At 36.6% G+C, this 19,323-nt stretch overlaps 3 protein-coding genes across 5 annotated transcripts; 2 read left to right on the top strand and 1 right to left on the bottom strand.

Annotated features, from left to right (window-relative positions):
• Positions 1-3,797: 3,797 nt before the first annotated feature.
• Positions 3,798-8,224, bottom strand: LOC103415160 (uncharacterized). Of its 3 annotated transcripts, none has more exons than XM_008353520.4 (8): positions 7,713-8,224; positions 7,248-7,353; positions 6,826-6,918; positions 6,544-6,739; positions 6,081-6,259; positions 5,511-5,722; positions 5,110-5,270; positions 3,798-4,466 (listed from the first exon to the last, which is right to left on the bottom strand). In XM_008353520.4, exons 1-8 carry the CDS (start codon positions 8,044-8,046, stop codon positions 4,299-4,301), a joined length of 1,449 nt encoding a protein of 482 aa, XP_008351742.3. In that variant the 5' UTR covers positions 8,047-8,224; the 3' UTR covers positions 3,798-4,298. The 3 variants fall into 3 exon arrangements, with proteins under 3 accessions (XP_008351742.3, XP_017182341.3, XP_008351753.3); XM_017326852.3 differs by having other exon boundaries at positions 5,517-5,722; XM_008353531.4 differs by having other exon boundaries at positions 6,081-6,247.
• Positions 8,225-9,891: 1,667 nt separating this feature from the next.
• On the top strand, positions 9,892-13,049 carry LOC103415149 (non-specific lipid transfer protein GPI-anchored 6). The gene is made up of 3 exons (XM_008353505.4): positions 9,892-12,428; positions 12,545-12,646; positions 12,775-13,049. Exons 1-3 carry the CDS (start codon positions 12,086-12,088, stop codon positions 12,909-12,911), a joined length of 582 nt encoding a protein of 193 aa, XP_008351727.3. The 5' UTR covers positions 9,892-12,085; the 3' UTR covers positions 12,912-13,049.
• A 2,059-nt stretch (positions 13,050-15,108) lies between these two features.
• LOC103415140 (uncharacterized) lies at positions 15,109-18,168 on the top strand. Its single transcript, XM_008353496.4, has 2 exons — positions 15,109-15,762; positions 17,836-18,168. The coding sequence occupies exons 1-2, from the start codon at positions 15,268-15,270 to the stop codon at positions 17,878-17,880; spliced, it is 540 nt and encodes a 179-aa protein (XP_008351718.1). The 5' UTR covers positions 15,109-15,267; the 3' UTR covers positions 17,881-18,168.
• Positions 18,169-19,323: the final 1,155 nt, after the last annotated feature.

Genomic DNA, 19,323 nt, shown 5'->3' with positions numbered 1-19,323 from the left:
TTTATAAAGGAGAAAAATACTTTTGTAAATCATTTTTGTTTATAATTTTTTAAGGCAAAAATTTATTAGGAATCCTGGTAATATAGTATTTTCAAATTGACCTCGTAATAAAAAGGTTATTAAACATATATGTGTGTGAAGTCCGTTAGTAATCTTGATCCTAATTAAATTTTTCATCCAAATTTCGTTGAGAAGTTACACGGGCTGCTCACATGTAAGGGTATAAATGTCTTTACAGCTTAATGACTATGGGTTTTCTATTGTCATCTTCAGATTTTTTTTTTCAGTTTTTTTTCTTTCTATCTTTTACCTTTTTCGATTTTAAAACATTCATTTTATGACCATGTGCCAATGTCATTGGTCGTGGCGGTCAATAATATATAAGAAGCTTTTGTTCATTGTGTGTGAGCGGCACATACAATTTTTTTACAGGAAGGAACTTGTATGAAAGTTTTGATTTGACCTAAGATTGCTAATGGACCTGCATTACAGGTGCACGAATGATAACTTTTTTATCATGGGGGTCTTTATGGTAGATCAGCGTCAACTGCTTCTTCAGGTCCCTTGTACATGATAGAAAAGTGAAGTGGTAAGATTAAAAGGGGAAGAAAAAAAAAAAAAAAAAAAACCATACATGCACAATTTTTTTGCTGCAATTAAAGGATTGACAGAACAATTGGAAAATTAAAGGATTGACAGAACAATTGGAAAAATCACAAAAAGAGATAATGAAAAGTACATGTTAAAAGTGGGGTTAGACTCCTCCGTTGGAAAGTAAAAAAAAAATAAAAAAATAAAATCGAAAATACATCCGAATTTAAGATCATACCCCAAAAAAGGAAAAGAAGGTGAGAGATTTGATGATACATGCAATGTTTTCCTGGATTCATGATTTTCTTCGCATGCAATTTGTTAATTTGTGTGGGAAAATTGACTGATTGAAGCAGAAGAGCCTTTTGGAGTTGTAGAAAACAACTCACCAAAAGAACATCTGTTACAATGAAGCAAAAGCAAAAATGGAGTTTTTGTAGTAGAGGCAGAGGATTACAGTGCCGAACTGCCGATGGGTGAATGTTGGGGGTGGATGGAGAAGCAAATCTGAAAAGGTTGAAATTGAACATTCCAATCTCCTTTTCAGAACGTGGGTCGTACATGGAGACAACAGTTTCCATCGTCAAATCCTTGCAACTGCCTCGTCCAGTCCTTTTTTTTTTTTTTTTAATATATCATGTTTGGGATCACTAATCTAAGGGGCCAAATTTATTGATGAAATTTATGATGAATCTGCCAGGGTGAGTGTGATTCATCCAACCAATAGTAACAATCTTTGCTGAGTGTGCGTAAACAGTATCCCCCAGGCAAGCATTTCCCATCAATGTTGTGTTTCATTTTTACTATTTTACCTATATTATAAGCGGTTAGTTTTGAGTTATCTCTCTTATTTAATGAGGATATTTTTGGCATTTTCAAATGCTTTACCAAACTGGGGCTCTCACTTTATATATATAGATATAGATACTTATATTTGGGATAATTCTTTACCTTATTTTGCTAGAAATGTTTTTTTTTCTTTAACTGTATGAGGTTCCACTCTAAATAAATTTAATATTTCATGAAAAAAAATAGCAGATGACAAGACCAAGTACAAAGACTTGTCTTTTTGTACACTTCAGTGAGAAAAATGAACCCAAGTTTCGACTAAATTATTCATTAAAAAAAAAGAGAACTAATGTTTTGACTAAATTATTCTTTCATTCTTCTCTTTCCAAGCTCTCGCTCTCTTTCTCATCTACTTACAAAAAGGAACCAAGGTTTTGACTAAATTATTCATTATAAAAAAGAAAACCAATATTTCGACTCAATTATTCTTTCATTCTTCTCTTTCCAAGCTCTCGCTCTCTCTCTTGTCCACTTACAAAAAGAAACCAAAGTTTCAACTAAATTATTCATTATAAAAAAAATAAAAAATAAAAAAGAATCAATGATTCGACTAAATTATTCTTTCATTCTTCTCTTCCCAAGCTCTCTCTCTCTCTCTCTCTCTCTCTTACAAAAAGGAACCTAAGTTTCGACTAAATTATTCATTAAAAAAAAGAGAACCAATGTTTCGACTAAATTATTCTTTCATTCTTCTCTTCCCAAGCTCTCTCTCTCTCTTGTCTACTTTCTCTCTTCTCTTTCATTCTTATATTATCCATCTCTCTTCTCTTCTCCATCTCTCTTTACATTGATGATCATGATTGAACAAATATGTGGTGTACGAATGCGGGCTTATAAATATCATGTGATATTTGGAAATTAACAAACTCACTTCTATGTTCTATAGTTTTCAAAACATTATAAATTTAATTTCTCTAGCATTGCTTAATTTAATATTCCATAAAATAAAAAAGATGAAAAGATGAAAAGATAAAGTACAAAGCAGGTGATAAGATTAAGTACAAAGCAGATGACTAATATCAACTACGAAGACTTGTCTTTTGTACACTTCAGTGAGAAAAATGGACTAAAGTTTCGACTAAATTATTCATTAAAAACAAAAGAGAAGCAATGTTTCGACTAAATTATTCTTTCATTCTTCTCTTCCCAAGCTCTCTCTCTCTCTTGTCTACTTTCTCTCTCTTTCATTCTTATATCATCCATCTCTCTTCTCTTATCCATCTCTCTCTACATCGACGATCAAGATTGAACACGTATGTGGTGTACGAATGGGGGCTTATAAATATCATGCAATATTTGGAAATTAACAAACCCATCTCCCCCTCTTCTTTCCAGAAAAAAATGAAGGCATTTCTGCAGCAACTACTCAACAAGATATTCACTAACGTGTTGGATAACGACCTTGACCCGCCGAACGACCACCACCACCAGATGCCGCCAGCTCTAGGCCGCCTAGGAAGCACAACTTAGATTGGGCAACAATTATTCTAGCGTATTGCTTGTCAACAGCAATTGGAATGGCTCTTGTGCCCATCCAACTTCACTCCAAACAGCTCCCTCTAACATTTTGCTTTCTCGGTCTCGCAATCACACTCTCCTTCTCGAGCATCTTGGTTAGCAAGTTCATTCAGAACTCCGAATGCCCACGAATCATAGTTCATCTCTTCCATTATTTCGGTGTCTTCTTTGGGGTGATCGCCTTCTTCATTTCCATCACAATCCCATTTCCCCTCTGGTTCAAGTGTACTGCCTCTGTCATCTACACGGCCTTAGGCCTTGTAATACTATTTTGTCACCACTACTATAACTGATCAGATATATTCAGCAAGAATTAAAATAATTCCAGAAAATAAAAAAGCATTCGAGAGGAGAGAATTGAATTGCAATGTTTGAATATTACTCATATGTATGTGTGTTCTAGAATTAAGACGGTTTGTAAACTGCATGGACTAAATCCGATGAAATTGATATGATATGGGTGAATCTTGTTGGAAAATATAGTATCTAGATTTATTTTAAGAGTAGCTATTTGTACCATCACGAGTAGCATCTCTCTAATAGATGTAGGATCCGTTAACTCATGTGAATACAAATAAATTATAAGAATAATATTTTTGTTATTTTAATATTTGGTATTTTGGACCTAACCCGTTAGTACCAGGGTTTCATTTCGTTGCTTATTAGGCCAACGCATATGAATACAAATAAATTGTAAGAATAACATTTTTGTTATTTTAATGTTGGGTATTTTGGGCCTAACTCGTTAGTATTAGGGTTTCGATTTTTTTCCTAGTAGAGTTAGGTTAGTTTTTTATATTTATATGGTACTTTGTAACTCTATAAAATAAAATAATAAGTTAGTCACGATGTAGTCTCTTGAAATTTTATAGCCAGTTCGACAATTTTGTTTGTTTAATGATATTTTTATCATTTATAAAAACTATATATAACATGCGGAAAAGAATAAAACTGTCGCCTCTTCAGTACGGAAGAGGATCCAGTCCGGATCTCTCCCATCAAAGGCCCAGGATTAAGTGATCCGGACTATCGAAATTTGATCTAACGGTTACAAACAGGAAGCCCCTCTAAAAGTTATAATAATTGTAGCCTTTTTATCAAATTTCAACGGCCTGGATCACTTGATCATGGGCCTTTGATGGAAGAGGATCCGGACCTTCGGGACCGACAGTCGCACGATCCTTATACACAGGGGCAAGCAACTAGAGATATTAAGCCGTGGGACTCCCCATACAAAAGAAGAATATCCTTCAGTACGCAAATTCAATCTGAGACTCTCTGTGAAAGGCACAAACTCTTCTATAGAAAAGCTCTCAGCTGAGACTCCTTGGTGTACACCATCAAGTGAAAGGATAGAAGTTCGAAAAGAGCAAACTGCCTAGAAGAATGTACGCAGCAGAGTATGCCCAAACTATATATCCCCATCTCTTACCAGTACCACGACATTTCATTATATACGACGCAAACCAATAGAGGGGAGGGCTGAAGGATAAGAAACGAGTAGCAACCTGTCAAACATGAAGCATTCAAAGTTATGATATCAATTTTCCAAATACAAACCTTGCCAGAAAAATAACATAATAATACCAGTAAAGAGCACAAGCTAAAAACCAAGATGGTAATCACTAATCTATTATGCCATTCTGATCGCAAGGCAGCATCTTCACACCATCTTTGGAAGAAAACTTTACGCGTCATCTAACTAAGTGAAAAGTTTTAGTCTTGGTGCATACAAATTTGGAAATACTTGCATAGTTCGGAGTTTTTGGTGAGTCAGTTCTATTCAAAATGTAAAACTTCAGCATGATTAATCTTTACATGATTGGTTAATCTTCATCTATCAGGCTTTTCGTCCCTGAAACAATTTGTCAATTACAAGGGGAAACAACAACTGATTCCCTCTAGCTTGCCTTTTCCATTGAAAGATAAAATAAATCATGATGCCAGTGATAATCGAATTTCTTTTGTTTTAACATCAGAATCCAAATATAAACCCAAAAAATTGACAAAATTATATTGATCAAGTTGAAGAGAATTACTGACAACCATAATTTCATGAAGCTAAAATTTAGTATTCTATATTTCTCAAATAATCCTAGCTTAAATATTTTTTGGCAAAATAAAGAACTTTAAGAGGGAATAAAATCAAACCTGCACATGCATGACAAAAAATGCGGTGGCTGCCATAAATCCCAAATGTAGAATACATGGAAGCACAGCAACAGACAAGTATCCTTGCTTTGCTAATACTTTATGTTCTTCTGAGAGTAAAGCAGGACCATCTTTGTTCACTTGCTTCCTTGTGCGATTTTCTGTAATATTTGCAAATGATCGATTACACGGCGTTGAAAGCCAGCATGAATGGAAGAGAAACAATATTCCAAAAACACTGAATAAGTCATGCATAATAAAACAATTGGATGCATGTGCACATACTGATTTATGCTAAACGATTGATTTATTAGCTTCACATATGTCAACAGAATAAGCTATAAAGCAATGACATTAATAATATGTCAAATCACAAAGCAATGGCTGTTTAAAAGTAATACCCTGACTTCTGGAGGAGTATTCTGCTAGAAAAAAGAGCACAGCAGCAGAATCTTTATCCTCAGGAGGAGCAAGAAAACCCAAAGAGAAGAACTTTTCAGGCTTTGACTTCGCGTAATGGACGATTGAGCAAAGTGCCAGAGACAATATTGGTGAAGCCAGCAGAAAGTTTGGCAACTGTTTAACTTGGAAGTATCTCAAGAAACCTACTCCCCTGGCATGAAGGTAAACCATCAACTATGAATATCTTTCTATTTTATTCCAATTTTTTATATTTATCCTGTATTTGCACAGTATAACTTTAAGTATAACAAGATGAAACAGTACAGGTGTATATAGAGCTAATCCAATTACCATTCCTTAAAAAGTCAAATATTAATTTGTATCTTATATACAATAGACTATCCTTTATTACTATTTATTAATGATTTTCCAATAATCAGCAGAACAAGGACTCTTTTAACATTGCTCTTCAACAACAATTGCCAGTAATGATTGTGAACCTTTAGCTAGACACACAAAAAAAAGGTATTAATCTGATGAACAAGCATTGGTGATTAAAGATCACATACCAATAGTGACTCTGAATATAATTGTACAACAAAGGGACTCTTGCATTGCACCAGGGCCTCATATCGGATGGAAGATGTCCAAGACAGAGATTGTTGTATCCATATGCTTGAAATGCAATAAAAGGAACAAATATACATATACAGCGCAGAGCTCCACCAACAACAGCCTGCAATGCCAACTGCCACAGAAATTAAAATTACTAAGCAATCATCCTCTTGATAAGTATAAATCAACAAATTGCTTTGTGCTACATAATTTACATGTTCTGTTTTTCTTTGATATTGTATAATAATATTCTAACTGCATCTACAAGGTATGGAATTGTATGATTTGCTGAATGAAAGTCTACTTTCATGGAACTGAGTAGGCAAAATAAATTATTGATAATCATGATACTGAAGCTTAATCTTTCATATGTATCAGCTTAAAATCATAAATAAAAGAAAAAAAATTAAAACCTACAAAAGGACGCTTTCTCAAGAAAACAGCATCATATGCCTGATGCATAGTCTGAAAACAGAAATAACCAGCATTAAGCACTCCATTGGACCTTGAAAATCCTGAAATGGCAAACCAAAGAACAGCAATGACATGTTTTCCAGATATCAGATGGTACAATCCTCCAACTGAAAAAAGGGCGAACATTGTCTCCGAATATCTGCAGTATAAAGCAGATGAAAACATCAGCTTGATGCAATATCATAGGTACCAACTAGAAAGAAACAAAAGAAAAGGGAAAATTACATTGATGAATAGAATATGGAAGCTGGATTGAAGCAAAATAAAATTGAAGCCCTCACTGCTGCTTCTTGGTCCTTCAGAATGACAACTGAAAGCCTGTTAAAGTGACAAGGGAAAGACTTTAGTAATCAAAAGATTTAAACCAATCAAAAAGTCAATGTAAAACAATCAAGGGCAGCCAATTGGATCCATGTTGATATATACTATAGCTCCTTATTCTCTAAAACTTCATTCTGATATATATCTACAATCTTTCCTTTTAATTATTGACAAAATTCAATTTCAGAGAATAAGGGCCTCATTAAGGTGGCAGACAAGCTCAAATTATTGCTGGAAAGAAACACACTTGAAGATGCCAAATAGTTATAGTCCGGATAAAGCTTTTCCAAATCGAATTGAAATTATGAAAATCCTAACTAGCTCACCTGTATAAATAAACTGCCGCAAACACGAAGCCAATGTTATTAATGACATAGCCGGATAATCCCAACACAGCTCTTTGCCCAATAACTGGAACCAATGGCGCCAAAACTGAAACACAAAGCACAACTGCTAATTACAAAAAAACACTAATTCAAACTCAACAAACTGATACAAACACCAATTGGGTGTGCTTAAAGTTCAGAAATTGCCAATTGGGTAAGCTCAAAGTTCACAAATTGCCAATTGGGCAAGCTCAAAGTTCACAAATTGCCAATTGGGTAAGCTTAAAATATGTCATTTTGGTAAGCTCAAGTTTCACAGATTTCAAATTGGGAAAGCTCAAAGTTCACAAATTGCCAATTGGGTATTGCTTAAAGTTAACAAATTGCAAATTAGGTATCGCTTAAAACCGTAGAAACTAACAATTCCAAAATGGTATTACTGAAAGCTGATAATCTGAGCCTAACCTGTGCGGGATAAGAACGACATGCAAAGAGGAAGAAGGGGGAAGAAAGCGTAGGTCTGCTCGTACTCGTAGCCACACTCTGCAATCCGAACAAAGTAGACACTGTCCCATACAATGCTGGACTCGATAGCCAAACCCAGGGAATGAAAGAGAACGTTTTTTTGTGAGGGGATGGTAGATAGGCAATCGGGATTGATGGAGGCGGAGGTGTCGTAGGAGGACAAGAGAGTCCGCCATAAGAGGATTAGAGTCAGGACTAGGAGTCTGGACTGGATTGCTGATCTGATCACTGTGGCTTCATGGTGGAGTTTCGGTGAGAATTTGGTCGGAGGCATTTGGGTTTGGTTACAGAACTCCTATCCGCTCGGAGAAGAGGGACAGAAATGATCGAGGGTCTATGCAATTTCACGGACACCGCTAATTTACGGTTGCATATTCATTAAGAACATCAGAGGCTCGCAATGGGTTGCTCCGCCTCCCTTCCAGGTAAATCCGCGTGTAAAGTCAGATCCTTTTAGGGATTTTATTTGAGTAAATTGTAACAATCTCTCAATTTTATCTCAATTTTAACTTAATTAGAGCAATGATATCTCAACTAAAAATTTATTACCATTGGTCTCTCAACTTATCAAAGCGAGCAGCAATTATCCCTCAACTAAAAATTCATTACTAATAGTCCTGCAACTTTAATCCAATTACAAAAATGATCTCTCAACTTTAATCTAATTGTAACAATAGTCCTTCCAACCTGACTCGTTTTGACGAAATTTTGACGAAGTTGACGAAAATGACCATAACTATACGTTTTGATATGTTGACCAATGGTAATGGATTTTTAGTTGAATGATCATTACTCCAATTTGATTAAAGTTAAAGAACTATTGTTATAATTTACTCATTTTATTTGTAGGATTTTACTGTTTCGATTCGATCACATTGAAATTTTCATCTGAGTGCTCTTTATTTGGTCTATTTCCTTTTTCTAAGCTCCACGAAATTGAAATGATAGAAAGGGAGGGGGTTGTTTGTTTGCTTAATTAGAATTTGAGTTTCGCTAATTGCTCTTAAGTATAAGGTGTGATTTGTAACTAACACCTATGTGCTGGTGTGATCTGGTTATATGGTTTACTACCTGTTTTTGTGATCCACGCACATGACCTAAATATTGATAGAGAGAGTGGTCCATTAATCTACCTTAAACTAGGAATATATGTCCGTACATTATTTGCCTTTAAACTTTGCAGGAAAAAGGAATATGCAAATGCATATTTAATTATACAACTTTACCTAATCTTGTCCATACATTATAAATTGTTGAATTTTATGTTCATCTCCTCGGGTGGTGTTAGCCATAATATCTTTGAGGGATAAAGGATTATCATGTCCCTGCCGTCTTAAGTTTGTACATGATAATTCTTTATTTATTTATTTATTTTGCTGCCAATAAGTTTTCCGTTTTGCAAGAATAGCTTCAAAAAAATTAAAAAATGGTGTGAAAAGTTTTTGAATTTCTATCATTCGATTGCTTTATAAGTATTTATTCTCACTCTTTTTTAGAGCTATTTATAGAAAAATCACTTTAAAACATTAATCATGGTACCAATCATGATGGACTTGTGAGATTGCACTTTTGGAATGGAAAGAAAACCAATTGGAGAATTATAAACACTCTTTTTATTTTTATACATACTCCGCTTAAACTTATTTTTTTAAATTTATTTAATAGATGATAAAAATAAATAAAAAATAAGTGAAAAGTCTTAAGAATTGTGTAAAAATCAGCTCCCAACCAAATTTACCGCATCATGAGCACATTGAAATTTCTGAATAGTAAAAGCAATTTATCACATGTGGAAGAGGTGAAAGTTGAAACCCTTAGAGCAGTTCCAGAGTGGGAGTCCTCCTCCCAGATAATTCACTATTCAATCCACCCAGTGAACAGTAACTGCCTTTAATGAACAGTAACTATCTTTTACATCTCCACCGTTGCACTTGAATAGCCCTGACAATAGGTATTAAAACATTAGTTTTTTTTAAATAATACAAAATAATTTTATTTGTAATTTCGGATATAATTTTTAATCGGTCTCGTTGTGTCATTTTCTATTAAAAAATTATTTTTATTTTTTCTTTTCCCATGGTGCATCACACCATTCCAAAACCTTTTTTCTTCTTCTTTTCACATGGTGCCAACGCACCATTCCAAAAGCACCCAAACCCTTCTTTTCAACCCGTGTCCCCCCACTCCCCCCAACGCAGCCAAACCATCATCGCCTCTCTTCCTCCATCTTCACCACCCCACCGTTGCATCTCTTCCTCCATCTTCACCATCCCACCCACCTCAGCCTCCATCAATTGTCCCGATCTTCCGCACTCCCTAACCAAACTCTCTCTCTCCTCTTTCCCCCAAAAACAAATCCCAAATCGTGCAATCTGGGCGTGCCAATGGAAGGAGGAGGATCGCGAGTGCGTGGCGGCGAAGGCGGTTTGGGGTGCTGTAGAGGAGGAACTAGATCTCTGCCATTTGTCTATGGGTGTTCATCAACCTCGACGACGAACTCCGGTGAGAGCCGTTGAGTTCGAAGCCTGGGTTTTACAATTTTTTTATTTTTTTATTTACTTTATTTTATTAATATTTTATATTTTTATTAATTTTATATTATAGCTGATGTCAGCCCACGTCACGTTGCCTTCGGGCTCTCGGGCTGGCAACTCGTGCCGGGCCTCTTCCTTGGGCCCGCTCGGGCTCCATCGCCAGCACACGCTGGGATTGGTTGCTCGGGCTCTCTACCACTGTTCACGGGCCTGTCCCTCGGGGGAGAGCACACGCTGGAAGTGCTCTTATGTATAAAAGCAAAACAAGTCCACGTGGGGAAGGAAGGGGATCCTCTCCGGATCCCTTTTATCAAATCTACTAAATATATCAATTCGGACTCTTGAAATATGATCTAACAACTAAAGTTATTATAACTTCTAAAAGGATTCATGTTTTTAGCCATTGGATCAAATTTTATAAACCAGAATTTGTGGATTTGATGGAAGGGATACATAGAGGATTCCTGTCCGTGGGGAAGAGGTGAAACCCAATTTTCTGGCAGTGAAAGCTTCTTTATGGCTTCCTTCTTTACCAGCATCATTGCGAAGGCAGAATTGTCTTTCTCCAAAGAATATTAGAAATATAAAGTAAGTTGTCTTCTTATTTCCTAATTCTTTTACTCATATAATTATAATATGAATGAAAGATTTTGTTTGGGGCCGGGCGCATAGCTTAATTAAGTACTATCTAATCACGGATGGATGAAAATGGTCACGGGTCCAGGATTTTAATCCAGATTAATTATCACGAGTTTCGATTCCAAAACTAAATACGTAAAAAATGATTTTGAGTGAAACAAATTAGAGAAATATTTAATAATTTTGTGTTTTCGCCTTCTGGTTTTGAGATTGATACTGCAACTCATCCTCCAGCCAACTGAAAGATCCCAACTTTCTCTTCTGTGGTCCAGATCTGTCTAAAACATAGAACACAAATGAAAAAAAGAAAAAAGATTACCATATTGTACTTTTAAGTAGCATGTACTAATTCAACGATTCTGAAACATACAATCATCGTAATTCACATCCCACGTAATGTATGGATCTATAAGAGTTACATATAAGTTACCATATGGGTGCTTCTTTACAATGGTAGTTTGCTAACTCAACAATTTTGATACACACAGTCACTGTAATATTCACATTCTATGTACGATAAAGAATTTCAGAAGTTACCACATCGATGTATCTTCACTTCAAAAGTCTTACTAATTAATTGAATATTTTGAATACATACAATCACCGTACGTAGATTTTACATATAATTAAGAGATACAAAAGTTACCACACCAGTGTCTCTTTTCTCTAGATTATTTTTGGAGGGTGGGGTCGTTCTGTTGCAATGACAATATTTCAGTTCATTTAGGGTTTTGGGTAAATGGTAGGGCACTAGTGCTGGCAATGCGTTATTTCTCCATTATTTCTCCATTATTTCAGTTCATTTAGGGTTTTGGACAATATTTTCTCCATTATTTCTTCTAGTTTTAGATGCGTTATTTTAGTGCACAATGTGACAAGTATTAGCCATTTCAGGACAAAACATGTCCTTCACATAATTCACATGTGAAGCCTCCAATGAGATCACTTTATACCAGATGCTTGCATAAATAACAATTACTGCCACTCCACCACCCAACTACTTCTCAAATTGCATAAAAACCAAAAGGGCAGCCAAGAAAAAGCACAAAACCCACAAATAGCGCCCCATTTCTTCTCTCCCACCCTCCCTCTCTCTCTCTCTCTCTCTCTCTCTCTCTCTCTCTCTCTCTCTGCACTACAATGAATAACTCAAAGAATGTGAGTGTGCAGGTACTCTCATGCACCTTGGTGTTGATATTTCTAGTTGGTTTTGGCAGCTGCAACATAGACCAAGATAAGGCAGAATGTGCAGACCAACTAGTAGGGCTTGCCCCCTGCCTTCCGTACGTCGGCGGCGATGCCAAAAGTCCAACCATAGACTGTTGCAGTGGGATTAAAGTAGTGGTGCAGAAGAGCAAGAAATGCCTGTGTGTCCTAATTAAGGACCGCGATGATCCAAAACTCGGCCTCAAGATCAATGCCACTCTTGCCTTAAACCTTCCCAGTTCCTGCCATGTACCTATCAACATATCAAGATGCGTTGGTAAGTAGATATATATGAACTGAAGTATATATACTAGTTAGTTTAATTTTTCTAGAAAGGTACATGATTATATATAACACTAGTTTCATCATTTTCAACGTTGGTGATGGATTCAGATCTCTTGAATTTGCCATCAAACTCTCCGGATGCGAAGATGTTCCGGGATTATGAAAACAAGACTGAAGCTAGAAGCAGCACTACTGCCCCTATATCCAGCGGTATTATAACAAATTTCCTCCAGAATTTTAACCTATTATTTTTTATGGTAATTAGTTTTCTAGAATTTAATAGCTCTTTATCTAGTAATATATGTTTAATTTACTTGGTTTTATGTTAATTATTATAGGGAATTCTACAAGCAGTGGTACAGTAGCTCAAGAAAAGAGTGATGGTGGGAGCCTGGGAAAGAGCTTGATGGGAATAGAGATGCTCTTTGGGAGTTTACTGTTGTTTTATATTCCACACCTGGTGCTTTCTGTTTGATGTAAGACTGGCTTGTCCTTACTGCTGATCGTTTTGTGTGTTGTGAGATCTCTCTCTCTCTTCCTGTCTGTCATCATCTGCACTTATTTTGGTGCGTGTATGGATCAATTGGAATTATTTGAAAGCAGATTCACAGAATCCAGAAGCTCTCATTATTTTGATTAGGGAACTGTTGTCTGCATTTTTTTATTGGGCCACTTGCCGTAGTTATAGTCTTAAAAGATCTCATTGGGATGTTAAATGTTTTGGCAAATGATCATATTTTTCTCTCTCCCTTTATATCAAAAAACAACAACTGGTGCCAACGAGTCTCACACACACAAGTCGAATTGCCGATACTCCCCCCATTTTAGCTACTCAGAAGCAACAAGTATGGAATTTTTATCAAAAAACCATCGACAGTGTATGTGTGTGGAACCATTCCTTATAAGGGACTTGATGCTCTCCTCACCCACCCATGTGGGCCTCCAATTTTTGGCTCAATCAAAGCCACACCAACAATCTTTTATTTATACATTCGAATTCTCCTTTTTTTACTAAAAAAAAGCTTACATGAAACAATAACATTTAAGTAGTGGTATTCCATATTAATCATATGATTCTACGTGAAAAAGTTAAAACATGTAACAACTCTTAATTAGCGTAAAACACCGTCACTTTCTCATTCCTTATCCCATAGGTCGCTCACTTCACTCACCTTTTTCTTTAGTGTTCGTAAACCACAAACCCTTTTTCATTAGTGTTCTCCAATTCAAGCCCAAAGTTATGTACATCATATATTACCATGCCACACACGGGATCCATGTTTCTATACCGGCATTGCATTGAAGGAAAATATCATATGTATGACCATGAGTAACTATCCAGAACCACCCCTCGCATTATCTTCTAACAAAATTTACAAAAAGTTTAAGGAGATGGGAGACTACCTCATCCTAGTGTCAAAGTATACCACAAGTTTCTTTAAAGACTTACAGAAGGGGTCTTAGCCATTTTTTTTATTTTTATAGATCGCCCGTATTGCTAACAGCAAAACTCGAACATAGATAGGCCTTAGTATAGTATAAAGAAGAGAATGATCTTTACCTACTCAACCAATTCTTATTGGCTTATCTTCCAACCATTTTACCATCGTCATTTACTCACAATATGCATTATAAGTCTTGCATGCTTCAACAATAAAACTATATCAAGGCTATGTGTAGTTGTAAAGCCTCAAATTCTAATTGTGCTTGATCATGAAATGTAACCGATGCATTGGTGTACCTTTCTATTTTTATTCCTTTCCCTTTTTTTGGTTAAAGCATAACATACTCTGATACTTTAAATGTTAAATTCAACTCTTTAAATTAGATTGAATATCTCATACTCCGATGCACCGTAACTAGGGGTTTTTTGGTATTAGATCCTAAATAAAAAATGGGATCCTGAATTTCAAACCAAAAATTTTTGGGACGGAAATTTGAAGACCAATCTCAAACCAAAATTTCGGTATTCCTGAAATGGTTTCGATATTTCGGAATAGATCAGGATTTGATTTTCAGTATTGGGTTTTTGGGTTGAAATTTAGGATTTTTGGGTTGTGGGTTAAAATTTGGCCATTTTTCCTAAAATTTTGTTCCACAATTTCATATCAATTAAAATTTAGGCTTTTTACCTCATACCAATTTGAAAATTCATACCAATTAAAATACCAATTCATTCATACCAAGTCAAATTGATGTTTCAAAATTTCAAACTACTTAATTTCATACTTTTATTTCTAAATATAGTCTACTATCAAACTACTTAAATTCAACATTCAACATGCATGCAACCAAAATAAATATATATTTTTTCAGTTCGATTCAGAAATCCCGAACCATTGAATGTGAAATCCCCATTCCTGTACCGAAAGGTTCAAGATCGGTTCGATATGGATCTCAAAAAATTCGGTATTATCGGTTTGAGAATATTTCGGTATGGGATTGAAATTTTTTTTATTTGGTTTGAGATTTTCGAGAAAAATTTCCAGCACTAACCGTAACTAGACTTCATGTACAAGTCCTAATATCCTTTTCTTTTTGTTTTTATCCCAAATCATTATCCATTTTCTGATTGGTGTTATTGACACATCTTTGTGCACTAACCCACCAAGACACCAGGAAAAACCCATGACTTCCCATAAATACCACCAACAACAAACTAAATCCAAACCGTTCAAATATTTAAAATCCAACGGTCCACACTCCTCCAAACCCCTCACGTCCTCAATATATAAACCCAAAAAACTTGTTCTGGAAAATCCAACCTGCAAAATATACTCAAAAATCCGCCAAATCCCGCACACTTTCTCTCTCTACAACCCGACCCGAATATGTCACCGACCCCGAAACCCCAACTGGGTCTGATCCCGATCCTCCTCCTCTCTCTCTCCGTCATCCCAAGTCTCTCTCTTTCTCTCTCTGACTCCCCTCCCACAGTGTTTGACATTTTACCCAAATTCGGCCTTCCCCGCGGCCTCTTACCGGCATCGGTCTCCAACTACACGCTCTCCGACGACGGACGATTCGTCGTCGTTTTGCCCAAGACCTGCTACCTGCAGTTCGATTACTTGGTCTACTACGAAAAGACCATAACGGGCAAGCTCACGTACGGGGCGATCACCGACTTGAAGGGCATTCAGGTCCAGAGGTTCTTGTTCTGGCTCGGCGTCGGCGAGATCAGGGTCGATTTGCCGCCGTCCGATAACATTTACTTCACTGTGGGGATCATCAATAAGAAGCTGGATATCGGTCAGTTCCAAAATGTCCGGCCTTGCCGTGACGGGTTATCGGGTTCTTGCGTCGGGTCGTTCAAACGGGGCATTCAGGTATTGTATTTATTTTTTATTTCTTTTGTTTTGTTTTTATTTTGTATATTTCTGTTTTTCTTTAATTATTGCGTGAAATTTGAATTTTGAGTTTTGCATTCATGCAACTTTATAATTTGAATCGTTGAAGTGATTATTTTTGTTAAAAAGAATCAATTTTGTTTTAAAGATTTCCCTTTTGTTTGTGAATATATGAGAAGTTTAATTCAATTTCTGGATAGTCATTGTGTTTCCTGGTGATTGAGGAGGTAGTTTTCTTTGAGTCTGTGGAAGTAACCGATACGAACCGAAATAGAAAACAACAAAAACATAGAATTGAGTGCTCCCATTGAGGGAAGCTACTCAAGAAATCTCCTAATCATCAGCTTGCACATAAAGCCAGAAAAGAATGATACTTTAAGAAGCTACTGACATAGTTAGGTGGCTGCAAGCGGAAGGCATCAGCTTGGACAGTTATTCTGTCTGCTGCCTAACGAAACTGCAAAACCACCAACACCGTGTAACAAATGACAGCTTGCAGAGTCTGCAAACATGAATTAGAAGGATTCTATGGCAGCTTTCATTAGAAGGATTCTTGGCTTATGTTGCTCCTTTGTGACTGAAAGGTCATGGGTTCGAGTCGTGGAAACAGCCTCTTTGCAAAGCAAGGGTAAGGCTGCGTACCCCCAACCCTCGCAAAGCAGGGAGCTTTGTTGGCTTGGGGTAAATACCCAGTCGTGTTTTAAAGTCTTAAATGGAATAGGAGTCTTAGTGTGGGAGTATCATGAAAACCCAGTCACCCAATTTTAGAAGCATGTTATTGTAAAGATATTGAGTTCATTTACTCACTAAATTCTTTTATGCAACAAAGGGACTGAGATATTCACGTGCATTTTGTATCCTTTGCTAGTTTGTCTGGTAAGATACTGCAAGGTCGTTTTGTGGATTATGATTGGTATGGTACTATATAGTGGTTTCAATTTGTGGGTGGGAACTGGGATGGAGGATTGCGGAGGTTCAATATTGTTTGTCATGCATAACGTCTTCAGTTCGAACTCCTGTGTATGTTGTGCCTTTAAGATTAATGTAGAATCTACGACATTAAATGAAAGATAGGAAATCGGGTGGTCCCAGCCCTCCCGGGGTCCCACCATGGGAAAGGGTGTGTTGATATTTATGCATTGTTATTTCTCTTTGAAAAATGTGAGAAGTCTGGAGTTTGGGGAGCAAGTATCAGCATAGGTTTGTCTTGTGGGAACGAGATTGTTGCGTCTGTGACTTTGTATTGGTAACATAGGAGTTAAGGACTAGGAATGTACTCTATAAAAACTCTAAATCCAACAAGTTAATTTCACCAATCTCTTCAATCACGTGAAAAATTAATCCCTCCATTTGGTTTCTTTTCTTATTTACACTGACAGTGAGAGACCACGGTTTTAGAGATATTAAAGATGAAAAAGTATAGTTATCTTTAAGTCGTGTTGTTCTGTAGGGAACCTTGGCAGAAATAAGAACCGGGTGAATAGTGTTGTCTTTTATTTCCTTTAGGCAAGGAAAGACCTATGATGAAGAAAACATACCCATTTTGGTTTTAAGGAGGGAAAACATACCCTTAGTATCACATGATTACAAAGTGACCAAACTTTGCTCTGGGGAAAAATTGTATTATGATGCATTATTACCTTTCTCCTCTAACATAAAAATTAAACGGTTACTGAAGTTTCTCAGGAGATACCGAACATTCTAAGGAGACTCATTTTTTAGTTCTATTATTTAAATTTGATTTCTCTCTTTGTTTATGGGTGCATTTAGTATTCTGTTTTAATTTGCATCTGTTTCTCGGAAGGGATGTCCGGAGATACAGAACGTTTTGCTTTTCTAGCTGTTCATCTCATTGTGATCACTTCTTTGGACATTTTGTAATTTGATTTTAGCTGATTGATTGTCTTAATCTCTGCATTAAGTGAGCTTTAAAGTTAAAGTCCATTTTCCTGAAATTTTTATGCCGCTTTCAAATTGGAATACGTACTTGTTGAGCACTTCTCTCCCTACTGATGTTTATGTAACTTTTTATTGTCCTGTGGTGATTTGCAGCTTCCATCTCCAGTGGAAGAAATTGAGATGCTAATAACCGAATAGATAGACACCAACGAGTGGTTATATTGTACGATGTGTAGTGGCTGAGCAAAGGCTCTCCAATAGTAGTTCACACTGTCAGACTCACAAAAGCCGTCGAGTTTGGTTTTAGTAGAATTCAGTGTGTTATGTACTTCATAAGGGAATACGTACTAGTGTTCCTCGCTCTAACGTTGTAGTTTGTTGTATCTGCTGTATGTGAAGGAATCAGATCTTGTATATTAAGCTGGATGTTAAAACTCAAGACTGTTACTTGTACCCATTAATATCAAGGGTGAAGGTTAAAATGGATATGTGTGCTTCTTGGTGATATTACCTTGGTAGCGTTGTCGCAAGTGTGTCGGAATCGGAGGCTAAAAATCTCCTCTCTTTCACATCCTTCTGGAATAAATGTTCGTTTTACGACTAGACAGACTAATCTGGAAAAATCAACATAAAGACGATACGTGAACGCTGTTAGCTGAAGATTTTGCAAATTAATCAAAGTATGCATTATGAAGCGTAATCAAATTCAAACCCTAAAGCGTGCATGTTGAAATTTGATGATCGGGAACTCGAAGATTTTGGTATCCATCAAGCTCAACCATGCCATTAATAACAGCCGGCTGGAATTTGCTCGCCAACATAATTGCTTGTATGAGGAAGGGATAGAAATACAAGACGTTTGCGATACCATCGACGTACATTGGTCGATTTGTTGCCATCGAGCGAGAGGAAGGACAAGGATTTCGAAGAATATGAGATTTTCCTCTATGTTGATGGAGCCCAGTGACTCAGTCGCAGATTGCTTTCAAGGATTTCATTCATTTGTGCGCAGACTAGTTTACAACAATGGGTTTGTTTCCCTGAAAATTCCAGTTTCCGAGGGGTTTTAAGATGAAAAGTTATATTACAATTTAGTTTAAGATCCTTCTCTGCATCCTGGTCATCCACCCGGTTATCATCACGTAGAGCCTATCTTGTACATTGTCTGTGGCTCGAAAATATGCATATCGCCATGTTCTCTTGAGCATTAGAGGACTGCAAACTCCCCAGAATCCAAAAAGGAAACCAAGCACAATGGAAATATGAAACCATGGAATTTGAAGCCCATTGTCCACATCTTCATTGTTCTTGCCATCTATGACAGCGCTATGAATCGGTCTGCACTCATTTGGAAGTGGGGCACCACAAAGTTTCGGATTCCCCTCAAAGGCAGAGGCATTGAAGCTTGGGAACCGAGTGCTTGCTGGTATTGGTCCCTCGAGATTATTGTATGAAACATTAAAATGTGACAAGAAATTAAGACTAGACAATGCATCGAAATTTTCCCAGACAAATTATTGGTAGAGAGGTACAACATCTCTAAGTTCTTTAGGTTAGATATTTGATCTGGAATGTTGCCGAGAATTGGTTGTCTAGAGCCAACCGGAGGAGAAGCTTCAACTGACCAATTTCAGTAGGTAT

The sequence above is a fragment of the Malus domestica genome, chromosome 03, assembly GCF_042453785.1.
Source record: "Malus domestica chromosome 03, GDT2T_hap1".
In the NCBI taxonomy this organism is placed as follows: Eukaryota; Viridiplantae; Streptophyta; class Magnoliopsida; order Rosales; family Rosaceae; genus Malus; species Malus domestica.
This window is presented reverse-complemented; position numbering and strand designations above follow the sequence as displayed.